Source organism: Zootoca vivipara, chromosome 11, assembly GCF_963506605.1.
Source record: "Zootoca vivipara chromosome 11, rZooViv1.1, whole genome shotgun sequence".
NCBI lineage: Eukaryota > Metazoa > Chordata > Lepidosauria > Squamata > Lacertidae > Zootoca > Zootoca vivipara.
The window spans coordinates 10,293,512-10,317,727 of record NC_083286.1 but is presented as its reverse complement, the minus strand read 5'-3'; the positions used below and the strand labels follow the sequence as shown (position 1 = coordinate 10,317,727).

General features: G+C 43.5%; 1 protein-coding gene across 1 annotated transcript in view; it reads left to right on the top strand.

Moving 5' to 3' along the window:
• Positions 1-24,216, top strand: part of CNTNAP4 (contactin associated protein family member 4) — a 250,325-nt gene that overhangs the window by 30,627 nt on the left and 195,482 nt on the right. Inside the window, exon 2 of the mRNA XM_060280113.1 lies at positions 15,137-15,247. Coding sequence (XP_060136096.1) covers positions 15,137-15,247 — 111 coding nt within the window. The remainder of the gene's footprint in view (positions 1-15,136; positions 15,248-24,216) is intronic.

Below are 24,216 nucleotides of genomic sequence, written 5' to 3'. Positions count from 1 at the left end.
TTATTGATCTTTTCCCTAGGTTTTATAGATATTGATTGATTGTATTTTTTTATTATAAGACGTCTTCATAAAAGTGCAGGTCATAAATATACCAACCCCCCCCCCCAAAAAAAATGTTAGAGTGAAGGGTCATGCAATTGGCATTCCCTCTTCCCCTATTTTCACTGTAGCAGTCTCCATAGCTGCCAAGTTTTCCCTTTTCTCACGAGGAAGCCTATTCAGCATAAGGGAAAATCCCTTTAAAAAAGGGATAACTTGGCAGCTATGAGCAGTCTCTCCACTCAAGTGCCATTGCCATCACCAATTGCTATCGTTTTGAATTTCTGGTGATTTATGTAACGGCACTAAATATAGAGAGAGAGATGCAGAAAATGTGTTCCTATTCGTAACAATTAAGGTCATGGAACTATGGAGCCATTCTCAATTCCACCGGGCCTTGTTATGTAAAGCTGGTAAGTTTCATAAGTTCATTGTACAGTATATATGTATGTATGGCAAAGCACTTCTGCCTTTGTGGCCATTTAGTGCACATTATTCCAGTTAGCTGATTTATTCATTTCCGCTGTTGTTTTGGCCAATTAATCATATTGGAGAATTGCAGTACTCAGGAGACATGAAGATTGTTTACCTCCATTTGTTCTTTTGAACTTGGCTGCTATAAGGAGCTCTCTGGGTTGGTTTTTTTATTAGCTGAATGCATATCCTCCCACATTTCTTCAATGAAAATAGGGATGTCCTATTCCATAATGATAATTTTACTATTTATACCTCACATCTTATTTGTTTGTTTGTTTATTATTAAATTTATATTCCGCCCTATACCCGGAGGTCTCAGGACAAAACCAGAACATAAAACCACAAAATAAATATATAATCAAACAAACAAACAAAAAAAACCAGCAACCCAATAACTGGGGGGGGGTTTGTTGGATAACTCCATACCCTTCAACATTACTCCAGTGAAAATCGGACCGTCCTAAGGAAAAGCAGGACATTCCAGGATCAAATCAGAAACTGGGATGGCTTCTCTAAATCAGGGACATCCCTGGAAAATAGGGACACTTGACGGGTCTATGAATACAGTTGGGTCTTCGACACAAAGTGTGAGTATGTTCCAAAGAGACCCGCAATTTCACTACTGATACAGGTGTCATTTTTCAACTCGATGTAGATGAGTTTGGAAGATCTACTGGTGTAGACATAGAAATGTAATCCATAGTATATTTTTCCCCCATTCCAATCTTCTCTTAGCAGCTTGTCAGACAGCATAAACCTTTGACACTGGTGTCAATACCTTTATATTTGTTCTTTTCAAGCCCTGTGTCATGGTTGGGTAGTTGCATGCATAGTTGCAAGCAAACGCTTTTGCCAGTAGTCCCCAGATCAGAGAAATTGGGGCTCAAATTGAAGTGAGGTCGGAAAAGGTATGCTGGCATTCATTTATTTAAAGCAGAGGGATGAGGGTCAGGTCAAAGATATATTGCTCCAGCATTCAATTCTCAGTGGCCAACCAGGTGCCATGGGAAGCTCACAGCAGTGCATGAGTGCAACAACACCCTCCCCTCTTGTATACTGCAAGCTACCTCCAATTGGGACACAGGTGGTGCTGTGGACTAAACCACTGAGCCTCTTGGGCTTGCCGATCAGAAGGGCGGCAGTTGAATACCTGTGATGGGGTGAGCTCCCGTTGCTCTGTTCCAGCTCCAGCCAATCTAATAGTTTGAAAGCATGCCAGCGCAAGTAGATAGGCAGGAAGGTAAATGGTGTTTCCGTGTGCTCTGGTTTCCGTCACGGTGTCCCATTGTGCCAGAAGCTACTTTTAGGTCCATCATGAGAGGTCCGCCAGCTTCTAAACACAGATACCAGCAGTCTTCAAGCAAGCAAACTTGCCTTATTATCAGGGCCATCTTGAGCAGATCGCGCGCCCTGGTGCTGAGGGGCGGAAATCGCTTCGACGCCCGTCCCGCCCTCGCAGGATGCAATTGGTTTCCGCGCGGCTTCGCCGCATGGCGCCCTCTTTGCTAGGCCGGCGCACAGCTTACCAGCCCCGCGCCATGGTGCACTGCGCCACCGGGGGTCTACAAAGAGCCGGCCCTGCTTATTATCGTCCTATAGCATCCCACTGCCAGAGGATTGCCTCCTTCCATACAACAGTTTGCCTCCTCCAAGTGGAAGAAACCTGGGCAGTGCTGAATGTCACATCCATTGCCAGGTGTGTCCTGTTAGAAATAAAAAAAGGGCTTTCCGCTTGGCCTGCCTTGATATCCACTCAGTTACCAAGTGCTTTTGTGACATCACAAGAAACCCACAGCCAATGGCAACAGCTGGGGAGGCATCATCTTCATTGCTTTGAGCCTCACAATGGCGGGTGGACCTATCAGTGATTGTGTGCTTGTTTATTCGGGATGCGGGTGGCGCTGTGGTCTAAAGCACTGAGCCTCTTGGTCTTGCCCATCAGAAGGCCGGCAGTTCGAATCCTCGCAACGGAGTAAGCTCCCATTGCTCTATCCCTGCTCCTGCCAATCTAGCAGTTTGAAAGCACGCCAGTGCAAGTAGATAAATAGGTACCACTGTGGCAGGAAGGTAAATGGCATTTCCATGCCCTCTGTCTTCCGTCACGGTGTTCCTTTGCACCAGAACCGGTTGAGTCATGCTGGCCACTTTACCCGGAATGCTGTCTCTGGACAAACGCTGGCTCCCACAGCCTGAAGTGAGATGAGCGCCACAACCCCATAGTCACCTTTGACTTAACCATCCAGGGGTCCTTTAACTTTACATTTTTTTACCTCCAATTATGGGCATATCGATACTAGCAGCTTTATCTTCCTTGAATGTGCCTATTCCCCTTTTAAAGTCATCCAGTTTGTAGTCACTGCTTCATTCATAGCAGTCACAGATGGGGTTTATATCCTCTGTGACCCCAAAGTCTCATTCCTGATCAGTCTCTGCCAGTTTCCCCAATCTGCCCAAGCTACTACTCCTGTTAATATGAGGGATGAGAGCTTTAAAGAGCACCGTGTGGAAGTCATCCAGCAGCCATCATTTTAGAAGAAGCCCTGAGACTGTGCCACAGGAAGATTTTAGAAGCATTCCTATAAAAAAAACCATTTTACAATCATGCCTCCTGATGAATTAAACATTTTCCAATTAATTAATGGGTTATATTCTGCAGCCCTAATGAATTATCCTGCTAGCATAGTCATTCAAAGCAAACAATCATGATATTTGTGTGGATAGGTAAATTGTGAACAGAGGAACACATTCACCTTTAATTGGGAATACCCCTGTGAATAGAAACGGAAATTTTAAAAGGCTCCACAACTGACTGAACTCAGTGGGAAAACTCCCATTGTTCTGAATGGATCTGGAAGGTACAGGTAATTGCCACATGTACTTGTTAGGGCTATTTCACTTCATGCTGACTTAACATTATCTGATTCCTAAAATCAATGGAACCATTGGCGTTTCCTTCAATGGATGGAACACATGGTTCCCATGCTCGTCTCCATTGTGTAAAAGAATTGGGACAAGATTTCCTTTTATTGATGGGTTATTACTGCGTTTTGACAATACCCTGTCATCCTCTTCTTTGTAAGGACCTCGGAAGAGATCCATGGTTTGTGGGTAAATAATGGATATATTATAAAGTGCTCCACAGCTCTGTTATCAGTAGGCTTTCTACTAGTTATTCTGTAATTACTTTTCAGATTTATCGCACGGTGCTTTACAGCAGCCAGCCCAATGGTAAATTGTATCATGCATAAATCATAAACAATTGCTGGACTCTGCAGTATTTATTTAAATATACTATGGTAAGGCAGAACTCCTTTCTCCATCTAAGAGGCTCTAATTATTTAGAGAGATGATGTTGTTACCCTCGGAGGATTTCTTTGCAGTGGATATAACATTGATAAATCTAATCATAAGTGCTCATAAATTTTGGAAATGCAATATTGAATCATATGGTGTTCTTAAAATGAAAACCCAGGGAAGAATAATTAGTGTAGCAAACCAAATCAAGGTGATTTTAAAAACCTATTTTGTTCAGTTAATGCCTCCAAAACATATTGGACTATACTTTGCTTATGCAAAACCAGTTTCATTTGACTGGAGGTTTTTTTCTTCTCTTCTAGTGAGAACTCAGTCTAATGGTGATGCCGTGGTCTTCTCACCAAGTTCACCTGCTGAAGTGTGAATATCTTTAAGTAATCCTTATTACCTTGGAACATTTTAAACTTTAATCTTTAATTTGCCGCAAGTACCAAAGTCTGAAAAAGTTGAGGTCTGCTTTACATTACATTACATTACGTCAGTTAAAATGAAATATAATTTGACCAAATAGTCGGAGCATATTCAAATCAGGAGATAAATTTTCAATATTGGTTCTAACCCACTTACCCTGAGGTAGGAAAAAAAGGAGAGAGAAAACTTCAGATGGATTTGGGCTCAGTAAAATCTGAACAAAATTGGTGAAGCAGCAAAGAGTTTATTGATTACAAAATGTTCATTGCAAGAGTGGGTGTCCAGCATAGGCACACCCAAAATTGACACAGCATACGCTTATATTCTCCAGGGCAGTCTTTAGCATATGCACCGCCGGGATGCAAAAATCTGTCTGACAAGCGCCGTAATTGTGAATGACAAGCGCCACCACTGGCGTGCGCGTCTTTGGTACATAAGAGCACAAAGTCAACAGCCCATTAGTGAAACAGTAGGTATACATTTCGGTAATACCTAGGTGTATATGTAGTTTGTTTTTCTAGCTTGATCCAAATTATTTATTATTTCATAACAGGTAGATAGTTAAGAGCTTAGGCAGCTTCAGCGGTGGGCGCCAGGCGCCCCCCAGAATACGGCACCTGTGTGCCCCGCACCCCTTGCATGCCTGGGTAAAGACGGCCCTGATATTCCCTATCCCTGAAGCACAGGTTCCCTCTCCTGTTTCCCCATTGGATGGGTACTTGCAATGTTTACAGCCTATCATGACCACCCAATTTCCATCCTAAGATCTCCGCCTTGGTTGGCATCTTCCATTACCCTGATTTCAACGACCACCCCTCCTGTTTATTTTTCTCCTAATTTAGTCCATGTTTCTTATGTTTTAACACATTAACTCAAGCGACAAAGCCATATCCTGGCCACTGACAGGTGTAAACGAGCTCTATACCTGGTGAAGCATACAAATAAACTGTTTTCCAGCTGCAAGCTATCCTATATACGAGCATCCTAACCGCAAGCTGTTCTAAATATGAGTGTAAGCAAGTCTGGGGCCGTTTGTGGTTGCGTGTCAAGGCCCCCAAGCCAGCTCCCCTGTTAGAATAAAGGAATTCACACTGACACAGAATTTCGGTTTAAGGTTAATGGGCGAAATTTAGGCCACAACTTTATTGATTACAGTAAATGTGAGTGGTATTGGCTTAGGCACTGGCAAAAGACTATATTGGACTCCTGCCCCCTTTGCAGGAAGTCAGTAAGGGTAAACCACCAAAAGAGGAAGACACATCGGGGAAACATGCCTACAACTCTCCTCTTTGTTCCCAGAGGCCTGGCATGGCCCTAGCCCCTCAATCGGACTTCGGACAGGATCCAGGCCCGGATTCCTTTAACGGAATACCCTTGGTCAATGGAGGGGCAGGCGATGGCTGACCTCCCCTCCCCCACACATCAATAAGCTAAGGCCTAACCGCCAAAGCTTACAAAGCTGTGACGATTGCTAAGAGGTAGGCAAAAACCAAATGGGCAGTGCCAATCTGCCAAATGGGAAAAATTCCTACCCGGTCCTCGTCCCAAGACAGGTGACTAGCCAAAGACCAAAGCAAGGCCAGAGGACACCTAAATTAAAGGGCAGGTAGGCAGGTGTTTGGCAGTGTGAAGCAGGTGCTTGGCACACATCATGCTGCCACCTTTATACCACCTCACGATCACCCCACTCAAGATGATTGGCCAAGAGGCCTGAGGTGATCGTGGTGCCACCCTGGTGTGTGGGTATCACTCCACCCATGCCAGGGAGCAAGGGAACTGGGATGAGGGCCTGCCTGCCTGTAACCAGGACCATCTTTTAAGATGATCCTATTTGCCTAACAGTTGCACCATTGTGGCCCAGGTGAAAAAGCAACGTTGTCATTCCTCACACCTTATACCAGGTAAAACCATTGGCCCATCTCGCTGACTGACAACAGCACACCAGGCTTCCCTACAGAACTTCTTCCAGCCCTACTCAGAGATGCTAGGGACTAAATATGAAACTCTCTGGTTGCAAAGCATGTGTTCTATGACCAAGCAATAGTCCAGCCTCTTTTGCAACCAGTGCACCATTGATACATGTTCTAGACACCAGAACAGGTGGAGGAGGGAAAGCAACTCATTCATGGTAGCAATAACTATGTATTTTAAATTACCTTAATTCTGATAAGAAAACATAATTAATTTCAACAACAGTTAAATTACTGTCTGGTTGTTTTCCAGGTTTGGTGGGAGGGGGTGTTCAATGAAATGCATAATGAAAATAGGGGTTCCGGTTTCCGCCTGCAGGAATGGCGGACCTGTTTTCCATCTCTCTGACCTTTGTAAGGAATTTGGCGGTTGCTAGGGGAGTAAATGGCAACCCCCTACCCTCTCCGGGGGTTACGGAGAGGGGCCGCTGGCCCGCGATGCCCCCAGACCCACTCCGACTGTTTTTGGAGTGGGGGGAGCTTGGGCTGAGCACTTACAAGGGCCAGGACTCCCGGACGCTAATCTGCATGGCGGGGATTTCCATGGTTAAAGAAGATAATTAGGCTTAAATCTATGGACATACTTCAGAAGGAGGGAAAGAAGCGCTGTTTACTGCTGAGAAATTTATGCTGCCGAGTGAGAGGAGTCAAAGATTGTACTGCATCTGGAAGAAGGATTGATGGGGACGGAGCGATAAGGGGAGTGAGTTTTTATTTTATTTTTTTTCTTCATATTGTTGCCTCGTACCTTCCCGGACGCGATGTCCTGGCTTGTTTGGAGTGAAAGAGAAGCAAAAGACTGTGTGAGTTGAACCTTATAACTGTTGTTATTGAGCATATTTTTTTAAAGATGTGGAGTTGCCGATGAGAAAAGCCCCCCCCTAGTCGGACGGAAGGAGTTCTGAATGCGTTCGGAGGATTTATGAGCTGTGACGCACTTTAAATTGGAGCAGCGACCTGAAGCTAAGTTCAGCTATAGGGCAAGGAGATCCATTAATTTACCAAGAGTCTATGGTTTGATGTTTGGGTCTCCTGCCTGGAAAAGCTGTAAATTCTATAATGATCGTAAATTTTCATGGCCATGAGAGGAAAGCGAAAGTGATTTGAGCTTTTTAAGATGGCGCTACTTCGAATTGCTTCAACGCAACAGGAGCTCCATTAAGAAGATTTATGGGGAGGCTGGACTGATTAACTCACACAGGAGAAAGAACATCTGTGAGACTTTGTTTGATATTTATATCAGCAGCTGGGAAACAATCGTGAAAGTAGAAAACATCTATGTGACTGTAAGGGGAAGATCTGGATTATTATGAACTTGAAGGACGATTTGAACTTTAGAAAAAAGACGGCAGTGGACAGTTGCGAGGAATTCCCAATTTCTTGAAGCATGGGAACCCAAATAAAAAATTCTTTAGATGATTTGGCATAACATTCGGTCTGATTGATATATATATGTGTATAATTTGAAATATTGAATGTGATATAATTGGTTTTAATTGGAAAATTAATAAAAATATTTTTTTTAAAAAAAAAAAAGAAATGCATAATGAAAATATGCTACCTTCCCAGCTATAATGGGAGGGGGATATAAAGAGAGTGACAATTTAATAATCTAGTGAGTATTCATAAGGCAGACTTATTTCAGAGGAGAATGACATTCCAAATAGTTATCAAATTAGTTGAAAGATATTATACAATGATATGCAGAAAAAACCTTTTAAAAATATATCCTTCTGTTTCCTTTGTACGTATATTAATACAATATCATTTTTCATTTAAATTGGAGACCCATCTTACCTCCATTAATTTATTCATAAGCCCTATTGTGTTCTCTTTCAAGGTCTTACTGTTTTATTACCATACTATTAATACACTGCATGTGTATTCTAAGAATTTACATATTGAATTAACCTTTCCTACCTGCCCACAAAATGTTTGCACATGTTGGTAAAAGTGAAATGAACCATTTAACCTATCTCCTTATTCTCCATGAGGTAACGCTGATGTGATTTATAACTTCAGAAAACAATGGTATTGCTTTTTAATAGCAAAATTCAAACTACTGTAGGCAATATCCTAAATTACAGGGGGAAATGTGGATTAAAGTTTAGGAATACGGTTAAGTTCAAGTGAAGGAATAGTAGAATCTATAGTATTCTCAGTGTCAGTGCTAAGGCCTAGGATATTCAAAAAATAACATGGCGACTCTGAGCATTGCAAAAGTCATTCTCCCTGCCCGCCCCACTACAACGCTGCCACAATTTATGTATATATCTGAGATCAGGAATGCAATCTTCCAGGAAATAAGCATGGCTTAAACCCTGGCATCACGTGCCACTCTAAAAACCACACAAGCATACACAGTTCGGTTAGGCTGTATCACATAGCAAGAGCAATTATTTTTAAATTCTGCTCACGCTGTAATACACATTTTGGATGCAATCCAGCTCCTTTAAAATCAATGCTCTTTAAAATCAATGCCAGTCTTACCACTGTCTTCAATGGGAGAAACACTTGCGCTTTCTAAAGACCCCTTCTGGTATCTGATGTAGAGTGAATTGACTTAAAATTTCCCCGAGAGAGGGGGGAAAATGACTTCATACCTGAATATTCCAAATACAGAGGTTATCTTATTACACAAAATGCTTTGTTTATCTTAGACAGTTGGCAAGAGCTATCCTTGCATGTTTTAAGATGATAGCCAGTATCTGATGGGAAATGCTTTGTATTGCTAATAAATTAGAAGTTTAATCTGTCATGCTTCATTATCTGTTTCAATTGTATTCTAGTTCCTACCAGACTATTATTTAGGAAAAAAATGACAGTATACAGACTGTTATTAAAATCAATGATTCCCATGTGTTTTAGTGCTTACTGAAAATGACTGTTATGAATATGAATTATATGTGAACTAGAAATGCAGGTGTTGCATTTTGTTTTTATTTATCTTTTGCATTGCTCTCCTGCTTTTCCTGTATCTTGGGACACAAGGTGGTATATAAGTGGCTCCCAGCTAATCAACCATCCAGGTGCAATCCAGCTTCAGAACAGTGGTTGACTCATGTCCCTTCAGACCATATGCATGGATATTGGTGGAGCATGGGCTGAACACAAGAGCTGTCATGCCTCCATAGGTCTTCAGTTATTACAATAGCTCACTTAGTTCAAGTCATTTGGTTACTGCTGCATACAGCTCTACGCAGGTGGCGCTGTGGTCTAAACCACTGAGCCTCTTGGGCTTGCTGATCGGAAGGTTGGGGGTTTGAATCCCCATGATGGGGTGAGCTGAGTTCCTGATGCTCTGTCCCAGCTCCTGCCAACCTAGCAGTTCGAAAGCACACCAGTGGAAGTACTGTAGATAAAAAGGTAGCACGGCGGCAGGAAGGAAAACGGCATTTCCATGTGCTCTGGTTTCCGTCACAGTGTTCCGTGGTGCCAGAAGCTACTGTTAGGTCCATCATGAGACGTCCATGAGCTTCTAATCACAGATACCAGCAGCCTTCAAGCAAGAAAACTTGCCTTATTATTGCTCCCTAGCATCCCACTGCCAGAGGATTGCCTCCTTCCATTCACCAGTTTGCCTCCTCCAAGTGGAAGAAACCTGGGCAGTGCTGAATGTCACATGCATTGCCAGGTGTGTCCTGCTGGAAATAGAGAAGGGCTTTCCCCTTGGCCTGCCTTTATATCCACTCAGTTGCCAAGGGCTTTTGTGACATCACAAGAAACCCACAGCCAATGGCAACAGCTGGGGAGGCATCATCTTCATTGTTTTGCGCCTCACAATGGTGGGTAGACCTATCAGTGATTGTGTGCTTGTTTATTCAGGACACGGGTGGCGATGTGGTCTAAACCACTGAGCCTAGGGCTTGCTGATCGGAAGGTCAGCGGTTCGAATCCCCACGACAGGATGAGCTCCCGTTGCTCGGTCCCAGCTCCTGCCAACCTAGCAGTTTGAAAGCATGTCAGAGTGCAAGTAGATAAATAGGTGGGAAGGTAAATGTTGTTTCCGTGTGCTGCTCTGGTTTGTCTGCGGACAAACAATGGCCAGTAAAGCGAGATGAGCACCACAACCCCAGAGTGGTTCACGACTGGGGTTATCTGTCGGGGGTCCTTTACCTTTATCGTTAGACATAATACACATCTTTTCTTTAGTCTTTCAGCATATGTAGGCTCAGGCTGAAATCATGGATGCACAAATAAGCACTGTTGATTTAGATGGAAATTCTGAATGGACATTTTAGCAGGAATAGGGAACTGGTGACCCTGCGTAAGTTGCTGAAGTATGGCTCACATCATCCCTAACCAATGGCCATCCTGTCTGGGGCTGATAGGACTGGAGTCTGACAACCTCTGGAGGGTCAGGTGGAATAAAAATGCAATCAATCAATCAATCAGTCAATAGAATAAAACATCATTCCTACATTGTAGGGCATGATCTTTGTTTAGCTAGACTAAACAGTGCTGACAGAGTACCAAACTAAACATATTACTGTTATTATTTAATGTTTGTGAACTGCCCTTCATCCGTAGATCTCAGGGCAATTCACAGCATAAAAATACAATAAAAAATACATAATAAAAACAGCCTGAACCCACAACTCCTTTACCCCATTTTGTGTTGGTCTACTCAGAAATTAGTTCTGCTGAGTTAAAGGATGTGCTCGAATCCTGTTGCTGTTGAACGGTCCAAGTTCATGCATATATTCTCAGCAGTAAGTTTCACTGAGTTCAATGTGGCTTACGCCCACTTACCTAGTGCGTATACCATATACCAAATCATTTCCTCTGTAGTAATGAATGTAATTCCTCCAAAGTATGTTCAAAGTTAGGAAAGTGTTCATGATTCTTGTTTCTAGCATGGCCCAGAATGCATGATTTGGCAAAGCAAGAAATTCTGAGTGTAAATAGACTCCATTTTATTTGAAAGCTGCAGATGCCAAATCTCTCAAGCATCATCATAATCCTTTCTGAATTCCAAAGGGGAAAGAGCTAAATCATTTCCTCATTTTGCATATGCAACCTTTGCTGCCATGCTGCTTGGAGAAATCTCGCGCCCGCTCTTTTATTAAATCTGCATTGAAATTACGGTAGATTGTGGAATTAGGTTTTAGATAACGTGAATGAGCCTTAATTTGGCTGATGGGCCAATATTTATTTATATGTTGATCTACACTCTCCTGTGTCTGCATTTTATCTCCCCCAGGCCTTTCCTTTTAATTGCATTTCAGCTTTTCTCCTCCCATGCAATGTTCTCTCTTCATTTCCCTCTTTTGGCTTGCTCTGCTCATTTGCAGACATCTGGTTTTTAAACTGCTACTATTATAAGTAAAGTCAATATACCGCTCCATCAGCCCCTGGCACCGCTGGTACCACAAGCAACTGTCTGCCTTCTTTCCCCCCCACCCTTCTTTTCCCCTGAAGACTGCTTGAGCTAACTATGCAACCTGTTCACTCTTCAGACCCAAAGTCTGATAGTCTGCTTCAGCTTTTCTGCCGCTGCTTGCAGATCAGCATCCCAATGAGCAGACACAACACTGTGGAATGCATTCTGCCCCCTTTGTCTCTGCTTGATTCGATGCTTGATGCATGCAAATGATGATTTGGCTGTCAATATCGCTATCCTGGGTGTCATGAATGAGCCAGCCCCCAAGGGAAGTTTGCAGCCACCTCCCAGGGAAGGAAGTACAGTGGTACCTTGGGTTAAGAACTTAATTCGTTCTGAAGGTCCGTTCTTAACCTGAAACTGTTCTTAAGCTGAGGTACCACTTTAGCTAATGGGGCCTCCCGCTGCCGCCGTGCCATTTCTGTTCTCATCCTGAAGCAAAGTTCTTAACCCGAAGTACTATTTCTGGGTTAGCGGAGTCTGTAAGCTGAAGTGTCTGTAACCTGAAGCGTCTGTAACCTGAGGTACCACTGTAGCCAGGAAGAGAGAGGGATAACTGCAAGACAGGAGGATTATAGCCAAGAGCCAACTCCCCACCCCCACCCCGCTGTTAGGAATGCCAACTGATAGCAGAGTTGCAGAGAGTCAGCCGGCAGCTTGCCAGCATGCCAGTGAAGGACAAAATGCAGGGGCTAGAAATGAAAGCAGCTCAGAGAGTGGGAAGGACCACGGAAACACATTCTCAGAGAATGAGGAAGGGGTGGAAGCTGACCCCCTTAGTGCAAGGTCTAGGCGTATGGGGGGGGGGTCTTAAAGACAGAATACATCACAAGAGGAAGCTCGGCTGTTTGAATCCACGGCAAACACCCTCCTTAGAAGGGGCATCTTTGATTTATGGTGGACGGCTGTGCTCACCGCTCTGGTGAACTCTGGTTTGTTTGTTTTTTTGCAATAAATCTTTTTAATTAACTACGCTTGTTTGTTACCAAGACTCCCTGACACTGGGATGCTGCTGTTGTTTTTTTAAGAATTTTTTTTTTTAACCTGCAGCCAGGAATATGGTTGGATGTTGATATCAGTTGTGCATATCAACCTTGCTGTTCTCTTGTTTTCGCGCCGCAGATCCCCCACCCACCCTCCCTTTACTTAGGTTCGTCTGGCCTTGCTATGGACTTTGCTGGTCACCTGTTTTGCAATGGGGGCCCAGTTGTGGCCTAAATTTTGCCCAATAACTTAAACTAAAATCCTGTGTCTAATTTTGAGGGGTGCTTGGGAGTCTTGAAGGGCAATGAAAGGAACAATGCCAACATGGTTGTCCTGCTGCTCTCTCACATGCTTCCCACTCCATATTTGTAACACCTGAAACGGCCTTTTGGGGAAAAGCACATCAGCGATGCTCATTGATGATTGGTAGAGGGTGGCATTGCCGCTACCAACATCGCAGGGACAAAATTAGCTGATAAAGTCCTTCTCTTACCTGGCCTGTGGAAGCTGATGGTTCTCTCCCCCACCCCACCCCCCCCAAACCCCCAAACAAATAGAGTCCTTCTTACTGGAGATAATTCAAATTGAAATTCCCAATGTCAAAAAATGTTATTTATGTATGCTACCACTGCGGCCCAGAAATGGAAAATGAGCGAGGTCCCAACCAAAGAAGAAGGGCAACTTAAGTTGACAGAATATGCACAACTTGCAGACTTCACATATAGTATAGGAGAACAAGAAGAACATATATTTAAAGAAGATTGGAAAACATTTATTGGGAAATAACTGTGTACAGCTGAGAACACATGCAACATTAAGATAAATTCAACAGTGTAAATAAGTTTTGATGGATGCAATAATGGAATACTTAATGGTATAGTTTTTGTAAAATATGCAGGGGTTTATGATATGTAAAGTGAGCCATGGAAAGAGAAGAAGGGAAGTCATTGATATTTTAAGGATGCAAAATGAGTAATTTAAATTGTAAAACAGAAAATTTAATGAAAATTATATAAAGTATATAAAGAAGCTGATGGTTGTAGCTTTGTATTCATTTGAGTGCCAACTAATTGGTCACCACTGGAAACAGAATTCTGGGGTACTTCATTCACAGTTCTTACACGGTTCTTCCAAAAGGTCTTGTACTGAGGAAACTCCCAGCATACGCTGTGCACCCTAGGTAAACAGCCACAAAATGAGGCTACTCAAATAAAGTGAATATAGGAATTCAGCGTAAATATGAAAACTGATTTGCATGACCATAACCCTTCTACGGAGAGGGGAGAACAAAGGTTCTTGAAACCCCTGTGTGCAGATATTGCAAAAGAACCAGCACTAATAGTTCTCATCAGGATTTCTTGTATGGATATAATTGTGTTTGTTTTTCCTAGCTCCCTAAGAAATTATTGCATTGGATAGGATGCTCAATGAATTAGAATTAATTCCTTCTTTAAAGGCAGATGTGATATTGTAAAGCCTTCTAGCTTCATTGAACACATCTCTTGGTAGAAGGCAAGATTCAGCGTTGATCCTCTTTTACTCTGCTGAGTGCAACCAAAGAGACTACTCTTGACCCATCCAGCGCTATTTATTAGATCTATTGGTTACTTTTCCAACAGATATGTTTTACATAATTTTCTTGCTTTTACTAAACAGCAAATGCCAGCAGGGCATAATCAGGGCAACATTTCCTGGCCTTTTTCTCTCTGTTTCCATTTGGTTTTCTTTCAGCTAAAACTAGAGCAGCTATTGATTCTCAGTTTATTTTATTTATTTTATTTTTTGCAGATATAAATGGAGAAAGAATGCTTGTCCTGTTTAGCAATCAGGCTGGAAAAGGATTTAACATCCTGAAATATTGATTAGAATCTGCTTGCTTGTGTGCCATTGATTGGGAACGGCCGCTAAATCCCCTTTTCTGAAACGCTGTTGCTGCTTTGCGTTAAAAGCCCAAGACTTGCATACTAATAATTGCCTGATAATGATTTCATGTTCCTTCTACATCACAAACATTACCTCCCCCCAAAAAAACAACAACAACCCTGGCAGAACAAAAAAGCGCACTTAGCTGAGTACCTCATCTATTCTTAATGCAAGCTTTTCTTTTTACAAAAATTCTCTAGAGATAGCTGTTCGTTGGAAGCGTGATAGCACTTTAACACCTAATGATATATATGGCATATGTACAGGGCATTGCTGGGTGTTACTCAAGCTGAAGCTGAACTAGCAGGTGTCGATTGTTCTGGTCGTAAATAATAGCTAGTAAGCTCCCGTCCATTTATCAAGTCTGTCTTCAAAGCTAAGTTAGAACAAGGGGCACTGAAAGAGTCAGAGAATCCAGTAAATTACACCATGGTAATCTGATGAAATATTGATCAAATACAAAGTGCCGGCTCAGGACTGGAACTTATAATAGACCCAAGACACACACTGTGGAGACGTGATCAGAAAAGTACAAGGTCAATTCTGATGTTTGCCAGTGTTCTGTTTTAGTTATGGTTTTCAGCGGTCCTTGTTTAAGTGTGCGAGCCTGATACATGATGTTTTTCTCTGGCAGATAATTGTCACGATCAGTTGGTGTCTGCCTTGCCTCAATCATCGTTCAGTAGTTCAACGGAGCTGTCCAGTAGCCACAGCCCAGGATTTGCAAGGCTTAATCGAAGAGACGGTAAGGATTCTCACTTCATTGCTGTATGTTTGACAAAGAAGACAAATGAACAGTATGGTGTCTTGTGTAGACTGCTAAATAGGAAGCACACATTTGTCAATAATTTCTATTTTTTGTGGCTGAGGCATAAACCAATATAATTTTTTATGAACCAGACATTTATTATCCAGTGTTAGGCTACTTTGCCAAGCACAGACCATGAAACTAGAATACTGTTCAAATGCATGGGACCAGAGCACCACTTATTTCTAATATTAATGGTTGGTAGGTCCATCAGAATGATAATGATACACTAATACAAACTGCCTGGGATTATATAAGCCTCCTTAATTTGTAAAACTAAAAAAATTGGAAAGACATGGCTTTCAAGTTGTTTTTTGCTGCTTGTTTGCCCCCTCTTCCCTTCACATGAACAGCTCAGTGAATATCTGGTTTGATCAGTCCATTGTTTGCCATATGTGTCTTAATTTGGATAACTCTAGTTTGGTCAAGGGGTGGGGGTGGCGCTGTGGGTTAAACCGCAGAGCCTAGGGCTTGCCAATCGGAAGGTCAGCGGTTTGAATCCCTGTGACGGAGTGAGCTTCCATTGTTCGGCCCCTGCTCCTGCCAACCTAGCAGTTCGAAAGCACGTCAAAGTGCAAGTAGATAAATAGGGACCGCTACAGCGGGAAGGTAAACGGCATTTCCGTGTGCTGCTCTGGTTTGCCAGAAGCAGCTTAGTTATGCTGGCCACATGACCATAGCTGCCAAGTTTTCCCTTTTCTCGTGAGGAAGCCTATTCAGTATAAGGGAAAATCCCTTTAAAAAAGGGATAACTTGGCAGCTATGCACATGACCTGGAATCTGTACGCTGGCTCCCTCGGCCAATAATGCGAGATGAGCACCGCAACCCCAGAGTCGGTCATGACTGAACCTAATGGTCAGGGGTCCCTTTACCTTTACCTTTAGTTTGGTCAAAGCGCGATCACAAAGTTGGGCTTTATCCTTTTATGTGACCCTCGTATGCAGAGGCAAACTATGGACACAATGTCAAGTGCTTGTTTGGGTGTGAAACTAATCCACCAGAAAAATGGTAATATTTGAGTGTCTAGGTGCATCTCCTGATGATGAATTCTGGAGGGGTAGGTAACTGCAGGCAGACTTAATTCATCTACTGTGAAGGCAACAACTTTCTAGAGCAGGCATCCCCAAACTGTGGCCCTCCAGATGTTTTGGCCTACAACTCCCATGATCTCTAGCTAAGAGGACCAGTGGTTAGGCAAGATGGGAATTGTAGTCCAAAACATCTGGAGGGCCAAAGTCTGGGGATGCCTGTTCTAGAGAAAAGTCCTAACCAGAATTAATGTGGAGATAAATAATCTAAATGCTACAAAAGGGTCACACTTTTGTAAAGTAGCAGTTGTGTGCTGGCAAAGGGCATGAGAGGACATCTTCCTGGCCGCATCACAGTTTAAGTTTCCCATGGCCATGCCTCCAGCTGGTGTTGTTTGGGCCCCACCTGGGCAGGACCCTGCCCAGAGCCGCCAACATGGCCCAGACAGCGACAAAGGGGGTGTCAATCTCTGCCCCCGACCAGATCACGGCAGAGGCACTGATGCCTGGCTGCAACACTGCCCAACAAAAAAGGTGAGCGGACTTGGAGAAAGAGCAGAAGCAATGTTTCCACAGGGCCATGTTTTTGCTACATTAGTAGCAAATAACCTTCAAACATGTCACTTGGTAAGGTAGAGTCAGCAGTGTGGCAGAACGGGGGTGTAACACACCAGCCCAGTCCTTGCCACTAGTGACACTGCAGCGGCTCGGGGCTGGCAGGGCTGCAAATGCAATTGATAAAATTGCGTCCTCCTCATGCCTCCCTGCCTGTCCTGAACCGCTTTGCGATGAGCAACATCCCCCAGAAAAAACATGCCCAGGGTCATTACCCTGGCAGCCCCTCCATAGCTGCCAAGTCTCCCGTATTCCCCAGGAAACCCCCGTTTTTCCTGCTGTCCCCAGCCGGAAAAACGGATTTTTTTTTGTTTTTCCCCGGTTTATTCTGGCGCGACGGCCATTTTGGAACTGGACGGATCATGCTCCGAAGCGACTTTTGATGCTGCTTTGCCCAGTTCCAAAATGGCTGCAGCGCGACTTCTGGTGCGGCGGACATTTTGGAACAGGGCAGAGCAGCATCAAAAGTCGCTTCTGAGCATGCTCCGCCCAGTTCCAAAATGGCGGCAGCGCTACTTCCGGTCTTCTACTTCCGGTCCAGTCCCTTATTTCTCAGGCCGGAACTTGGCAGCTATGAGCCCCTTCCCCCACACTACACCACTGGGTAGGGAGAGTCACAATGCTAGCTTCATAAGAAATATGTTCTTATGAAGAAGAGCCTGCCAGATTGGGCCAATGGCCCATCTACTTCAACACCCTTTTCTCACCAGATGACCAACCAGATACCCAAGGGAAGACTGCAAGCAAGAGCTAAGCACAAGAGCTCTGTCCCCTCCTGCTTGCTGGCAAGTGTGTCACGGTCACTTTCTGGGTGGAGGCACCACTAATCCCAGTGCAGTGTGGGTGCACTGGGATCAGTGCTAGATGAGGCTGCTAGTGCACTCACACAACACTATGATCTTCATCACCTCAACCCCTCCTGGAAAGTGACACTGACATGTCAGCCCATCTGCAGGGAAGCTAGTGTTGTGGCTCTGCCCTGCTGATTGCGTTGCTTCCACGTATCTCACCAGATACTGAGGGATGGATGCAAGACCTTGATGCAAGCTCTCTGGGCAGCACATGTGAAGGTCCTAGTTAGTAAACTGCATAAGGAAAAGATCTGTTGGAATGGATTCTTGGAACCATTTGCTGAGTAATATCCCAATGACATTCCAAGGGACCCAGGTGGTGCTGTGGTTAAACCACTGAGCCTAGGGCTTGCTGATCAGAAGGTCGGTGGTTCGAATCCCTGTGATGGGGTGAGCTCCCGTTGCTTGGTCCCAGCTCCTGCCAACCTAGCAGTTCGAAAGCATGTCAAAATGCACGTAGATAAATAGGAACCGCTACAGCGGGAAGGTAAACGGTGTTTCCATGTGCTGCTCTGGTTTGCCAGAAGCGGCTTTGTCATGCTGGCCACATGACCTGGAAGCTATACGCCGGCTCCCTCGGCCAATAATGCGATATGAGCGCGCAACCCCAGAGTCCGGCATGACTGGACCTAATGGTCAGGGGTCCCTTTACCTTACCTTTATCCCAATGACATGGGAAACAGAGTGCAATGTCTCCGTTATGTTAGTGTTATTATTATTTTAATAAGTTTCATTAGTTATTTGTAATATTTATGATGAAAAAAGTTATTCTATCCTCGTTTAATCCTGTTATTGTATTATCATCTGTTTAAATGTTTCTATTTGAACTGGTGTGAAGATTTTGGGGGAGAGGGAAGGAGGGTTGGATGAAGAGGGGAAGGATGTAAAGAGAATTCTTGCATGGAAGAGTCAAAAAAGAAATGTTAGAATCCCAAATAAACGATTAGTAAAAGAAAACGGTATAATGGCACAGACACAGACCACTGCATATTAATATCCACAGAGACAAAGACCTCAGCACATTCAGAATTAAAATCATTAAATGTTATTTCCCCTCCCCCCTCATAATTGCCAGAATGATCAAGCCTTCAGATGAGTCACCTCTCTAAATATTTCTCCAAACATTAATTATATAGCTCATCCGTTGAATGAATTTTATTATGTTCTGCCTTTGATATCTATATGATTAAATATTTAAACATGAATATAAGTGGGAGCAATTTGAGATGATATGCTCCTCCTGTCTGATCTCACTGCAGACTTTGGATAGGGCATTGCATTGGATAATAATCTTGAAGCTCTTTGACTGCACCCATAGGGAGAATTGTGAGCAACACGTTGTCGTCCAGAGAACTCTATAGAAAGCAGAAAATGCCATTTGCAATGTATGGGTGAATTTTAAATGTAATTGCATTTTTTCCTCTAGTATGTGTCCTGATCAGGTTTCCAAATTAATTACTAATCTAGCTTCACAGCTGGAATTCTTTAAATAAGGCCAAAGTTTTAAAAACACATCAGTAAGGAGTTGCAAAATGTTTATCATGCATGGTACAGAAATGTAAGCTACTAGTTTTGCAGACAAAGCCTAGATGCATATACGTGCCAGGGAACTCAATGTATATAGTCTGGTAGCAAGAAGACAGATCTCAGGCAGGTGAAGCTATTAGCCTGATCCTTGCCACTCTGCAGCATTACCCAAATAATGAAACCATGACCAGAAAGTTCTATGGCAGTTTACTAGCCCACCTGTGTCAGGCGAACTGGTTAGCAAATAAGATGACGGCTGGTTTAGGAATGAGCTGAGTCGCTGTTTCAGTTTCACTGTCACTCAAACAGGTCTGTTCCATCCTGTTGCATATCATAAGAACCCTGTTTGTTCCTTTGTGTGCTATTCCATCACTTTGTGTGCATTTTGTGACCCAACCCGCCATAAAGGAACATGGAACTTGAAATGGGTTTAACTAGGGCCTCTTTTATTGATAACATCTGTCGGGGAAAATGAGAAGCTTGGGAAACTAACATTACCCTTGGACAAGCAACCCCTTACCCATGCCAAAAGGGATTGCCAAACCTTGAGCCTTACCTTCCAGGAGCAGAAGTCCTCCTGCCCTCAACATCTCCTACGACTCCAGTCAGGTGTGGTAGGTTAGCCTCAAGGAAGTTCCATGTCAATATTAAGGCTGTTCATTCCACTTTTATGACTTTCCCACATGATGTATAAGCTACATCTGGAACTATAGTGGAATATATTGCTATTTTCGTTTCCATGTTTCCGAGGGTGGGGGGGGATCTGCTTGAAAATCTTATGGAAATGAGTGCTAAATTTGTTCTATATTCCACCATGGTTCCACTCTGGTTCCAGAAGTGGCTTTTTCATTGTCTGAAAGCTCAGATATAATCTGGAAATTAACAGTTTGAGAAATGTTGTGAAAATGAAATGAGCTTTCATGTGAATGCAACCTAAGGGACCCACAAGCAAGCCCAGAGCATCTGGTCTCTGAAAAAATGCCCTTCATAGCCAAAGGTGCCAATGGATGCTCAAATATTCCCTTAACCCACATTAATTCTTCCTACACATCCTGGCAATGATGTGACCAAATTAAGCTGTTTATCAGCACCCACCCCATCACCTTTATTGCTCCCAGCCTTCAGTAGGTGAAGGAATCTCCCCAACTCAGTCTATCTCAGACTGGAAATTCTGTTCACTGGTGGGCTGGGCATATGCAAGACTGCCATGGAGGATGAATGGGGTATGGTGAAGCTTGAACTGCAATTGTGGCTCTTGGGCTGCAGTGCTGTGCTGCTGGAGGGAGTGGGCATATGCAAATAAAACAGAGATTTCCCCATGCTTTTCAATGCAGTCACCTGCAAAACCCACCTGTTGTATGCAACTTTTAAACGAAACACATATTTTTGCGTGGGCATCTGCACTTGGAAAATCTGGAGAAGTGTTTAATGTGATGGGGAATCGAGTTGCAATCCCCAAGCAAGGTTGGGAGTGTCGGACCGGATCAATTCACTGCAAAAAGTAAACCAAACAAAAATTCTTTCCCCACCCCAAGGCTGGCTTTATATAACTGCAGCCCTCAGGCTTTGTTCCTCAGTCTGAGCAACTAATCAGAGAGAGTGGATGCTTTAGAGGTTCCTATGGCCTGCCTCCCTCCCTTGTGGAATATGACCATCTGTTTGTACTGAAACTTAGGAAGCTATGTTATACCGAGCCAGAGCACTGATCCATACACCTCTGTATTGTCTACACAGAATGGCAATGGCTCTCCAGCCCTTTAGGCATATGCCAGGGATTGAACCTGAGACTTTATGCAGTTATAGTACACTTTTTTAAAATCACAGTTAGGTCCTCTGCCTCTGGCCCTTCAACCTTGCCATTCTTTCCCTATGGATAGGAACTCTTGCTTATCTCAGACCATGCTACCTGCTTCTGGACACTTGGTCTACTATAGTTGGAGACTGGCCTATGTGCTTAACCTTGCCTAGATTGAATCAGAAAAATCTTTATTTGCATCAGCCACTGGGCATAGCAAAAATAAAATAAAATAAAATAAATCTACTGAAGATAGAGGTAAAAACTTAACAGTACAAAATATATTTTGAAGGTTTACATCATAAATCAAATAATAGATCTTATTCTAATTGACCCCTCTAAAAACCTTGTAGTTTTTTGCTGTCACCCAATCACTTTGATTTGCTAAAAGAATGGGCACAGTAGTAATGGTTGAGCGACCCAGCAAGGAGAATAGTAGAGGGGTAATAACTACAGTATTAGGATCACTTACTCGGAAGAAGGACCCTGGCAGAGACACATGCCTGACCAGCATGTTCTCTCCCTCCTGGTCAATCGTTTGGGAGCTTCAAAAGCATTCTTCTGCCTGAACATCACAGTGACTGATGCCAACTGACATCAGCACACTTACGGATCCGCAGAGTTTGCGCAGTTGCATAACAGAACTCAGTAGCACAGCATTTGGCTAAACTACTTTTATTTACATATAAACACACACGGAGCACTGCAACATGGCTCCTTCTCTCTCTAGCATTAGGCAGCAAAGAGAAAGAACAAAGGACAATAGTCCCACTTCAGGAAACACAGTAACACAAACATCCTGTCTTCGTCACTTCCCACTCTGTGGAATGTAAACATACACTGTCATGTGATAGACAACAATCCCATGAATGCAAACACGGGGAATGAATCTCTAACAATAACCTCACTCCTCAAATCTTTATAAAGAGCGCAAGCCAGAAGCATATGAGCCACTGACTCCATACTGCCATCTCCACATGGACATAACTCTTTTTCCAGCGGAGTTTTTTGAAATCAACCCTCAAGTACAGCCAAAAACAGTACATTCTATCTTGAGAAAGTGAAAGCGTGTCTGCATTTTGGAATTGTCAAATTTTGCCAAGTGTCAAAATGACTAGATGGAAAATAATCATACCATGGACAAAATTTCCTCATTGTGGCCAAATTATTCTGTTGCTCGATATCATATAGATGCTGTCTAATTAAATTATTGGATAACTGATGAAGCTGTTCTATTTGTCCACTCCAATTAGCTATTTGCTTCACTGGAATCTAACAGTGTGTACAACCTATTCATACAATAGCTTTGTCCAGAAGGCCTGATCCATGTGCAAGTTGGGCATAGAGCTAGAAGGCACAATCTTACTTCTTCATTTGTCCAGACATTTTATGCATCAAGAGGACTAAAATAAGTGTATGAAGAATAAGTACAAAAAGAAGAGGCAGAGCTGAGCACCATCTACGTTTATGGAGAAGTGTTGGCGCATGGGTTTTATTTACATCAGTTACCTAATTCTTACCCATTCCTGCACTTTCATAGCTGCCTGGACTTATGCAAAGAAAGGCAGCCAAAGTGGATTGCAACGGCTAACAAAATGTCCACACAACTCCTTTGTGCAGTTACACTTGCAGAGAATTCAGTTCTATATGCTCATAGAATTCAGTTCCATGAAGTGCTGTTAATACCAGGAATGGGGGGAGCAGTTAAATGACTCCCCCAAAATCCCAAGTTTTCACCACAGCCTCGAACTAAGGCCAAGACAATGACCGTTTACACAAGCACCATACATACACAACAGCAAAGATGCTCAGAAAAGCAGCCTATAAAATTGTAGCAATAAGCATAACTGCCAAGTCTCCCATATTCCCCGGGAAACCCCCATTTTTCCAGCCGTTTCCCGCTGGCAGCCCAGATTTTTTTAAAAAACGTAAATCCCCTGGATTCTTACCGGCTCGGGGAGGCTCCTTCTGCGCATGTCTGGAGTCTCTGGACATGCGCAGAAGCGATTTCTGGCACTGCAGCCATTTTGGAAATGGGCAGAGCGTGCGTAGAAGCAACTTCCGGTGCTGCTCTGCCCAGTTCCAAAATGGCCACAGCGCAACTTCCGGTCGCAGCGCGACTTCCGATCCTGGATTTTTCAATCTGGGAGTTGGCACCTATGGCAATAAGCAGATACCATGTATTGTACTATTTCCTCTGACAATCCAATACAGAAAACTATGGAAACTTCACACATAATCACCAAAATTCAATGGCTTGATCAGTTTCCTTGGTTCCAATGGCTAATGACTCCTCTGGGAGAGGGGAATCCAGGCCTCATCCTGCCTCCATAATCCCTTAAGCAAAAGATCATATACTCCTTGCTCTTCTGTAAGGTGTGACCTTGGCCTCACAATAGGAGGCAGGAGGCGATCAAGGGCAGCACATACCCCAGACAGAAATCCATTGGGATGGTTGGATTGAATCCTGACACTTTAAAAGGAGAAGCACAGGAAAGCCTTGCAGCTAGGGGAATATGTAAATACTTTTATTGTTCTTTGGGGAAGAAGGTTGTTAAAAGGAACTGGGGTTATTGACAGGGGTGGGTGATGGGCTCATGTTTCTACATGCCAAACACTCCTACTTTGTGACATATTTGTGATGTATTGATGATGCTGTTGAAAAATGTATTATGGGAAATGGGGAGAGGCCTTAAAAGTTCATACAACCCCATACTCGGGTGAAATATACTCAGAGTCGAGAGTGAATTTCATGCTCTTTATTCAGCTCGTAGTCATCAAGGAGAAGAAGAGAAGAAGTATGCCCTTTTCCCAAAACCATCTGCTTATATACATTATTTACACAATGGGCTTTGCGTGATTGGCTACTTCAGGACTACACCTGTGGGCCAATCAGTTTGTGGATTAACTTCTGCCAGCAGCCTGATTGGCTGCTCCTGCAGGCCAATCAGGTTGCGGATTCAATTCTGCCAGCCGCCTGATTGGCTGCTCCTGCAGGCCAATCAGGTTGCAGATTCACTTCCACCTGGAGTTGGATTGGGTGGCTCCTGCGGACCAATCAGACTGCTGATTCTGGATCCTATTGTTCT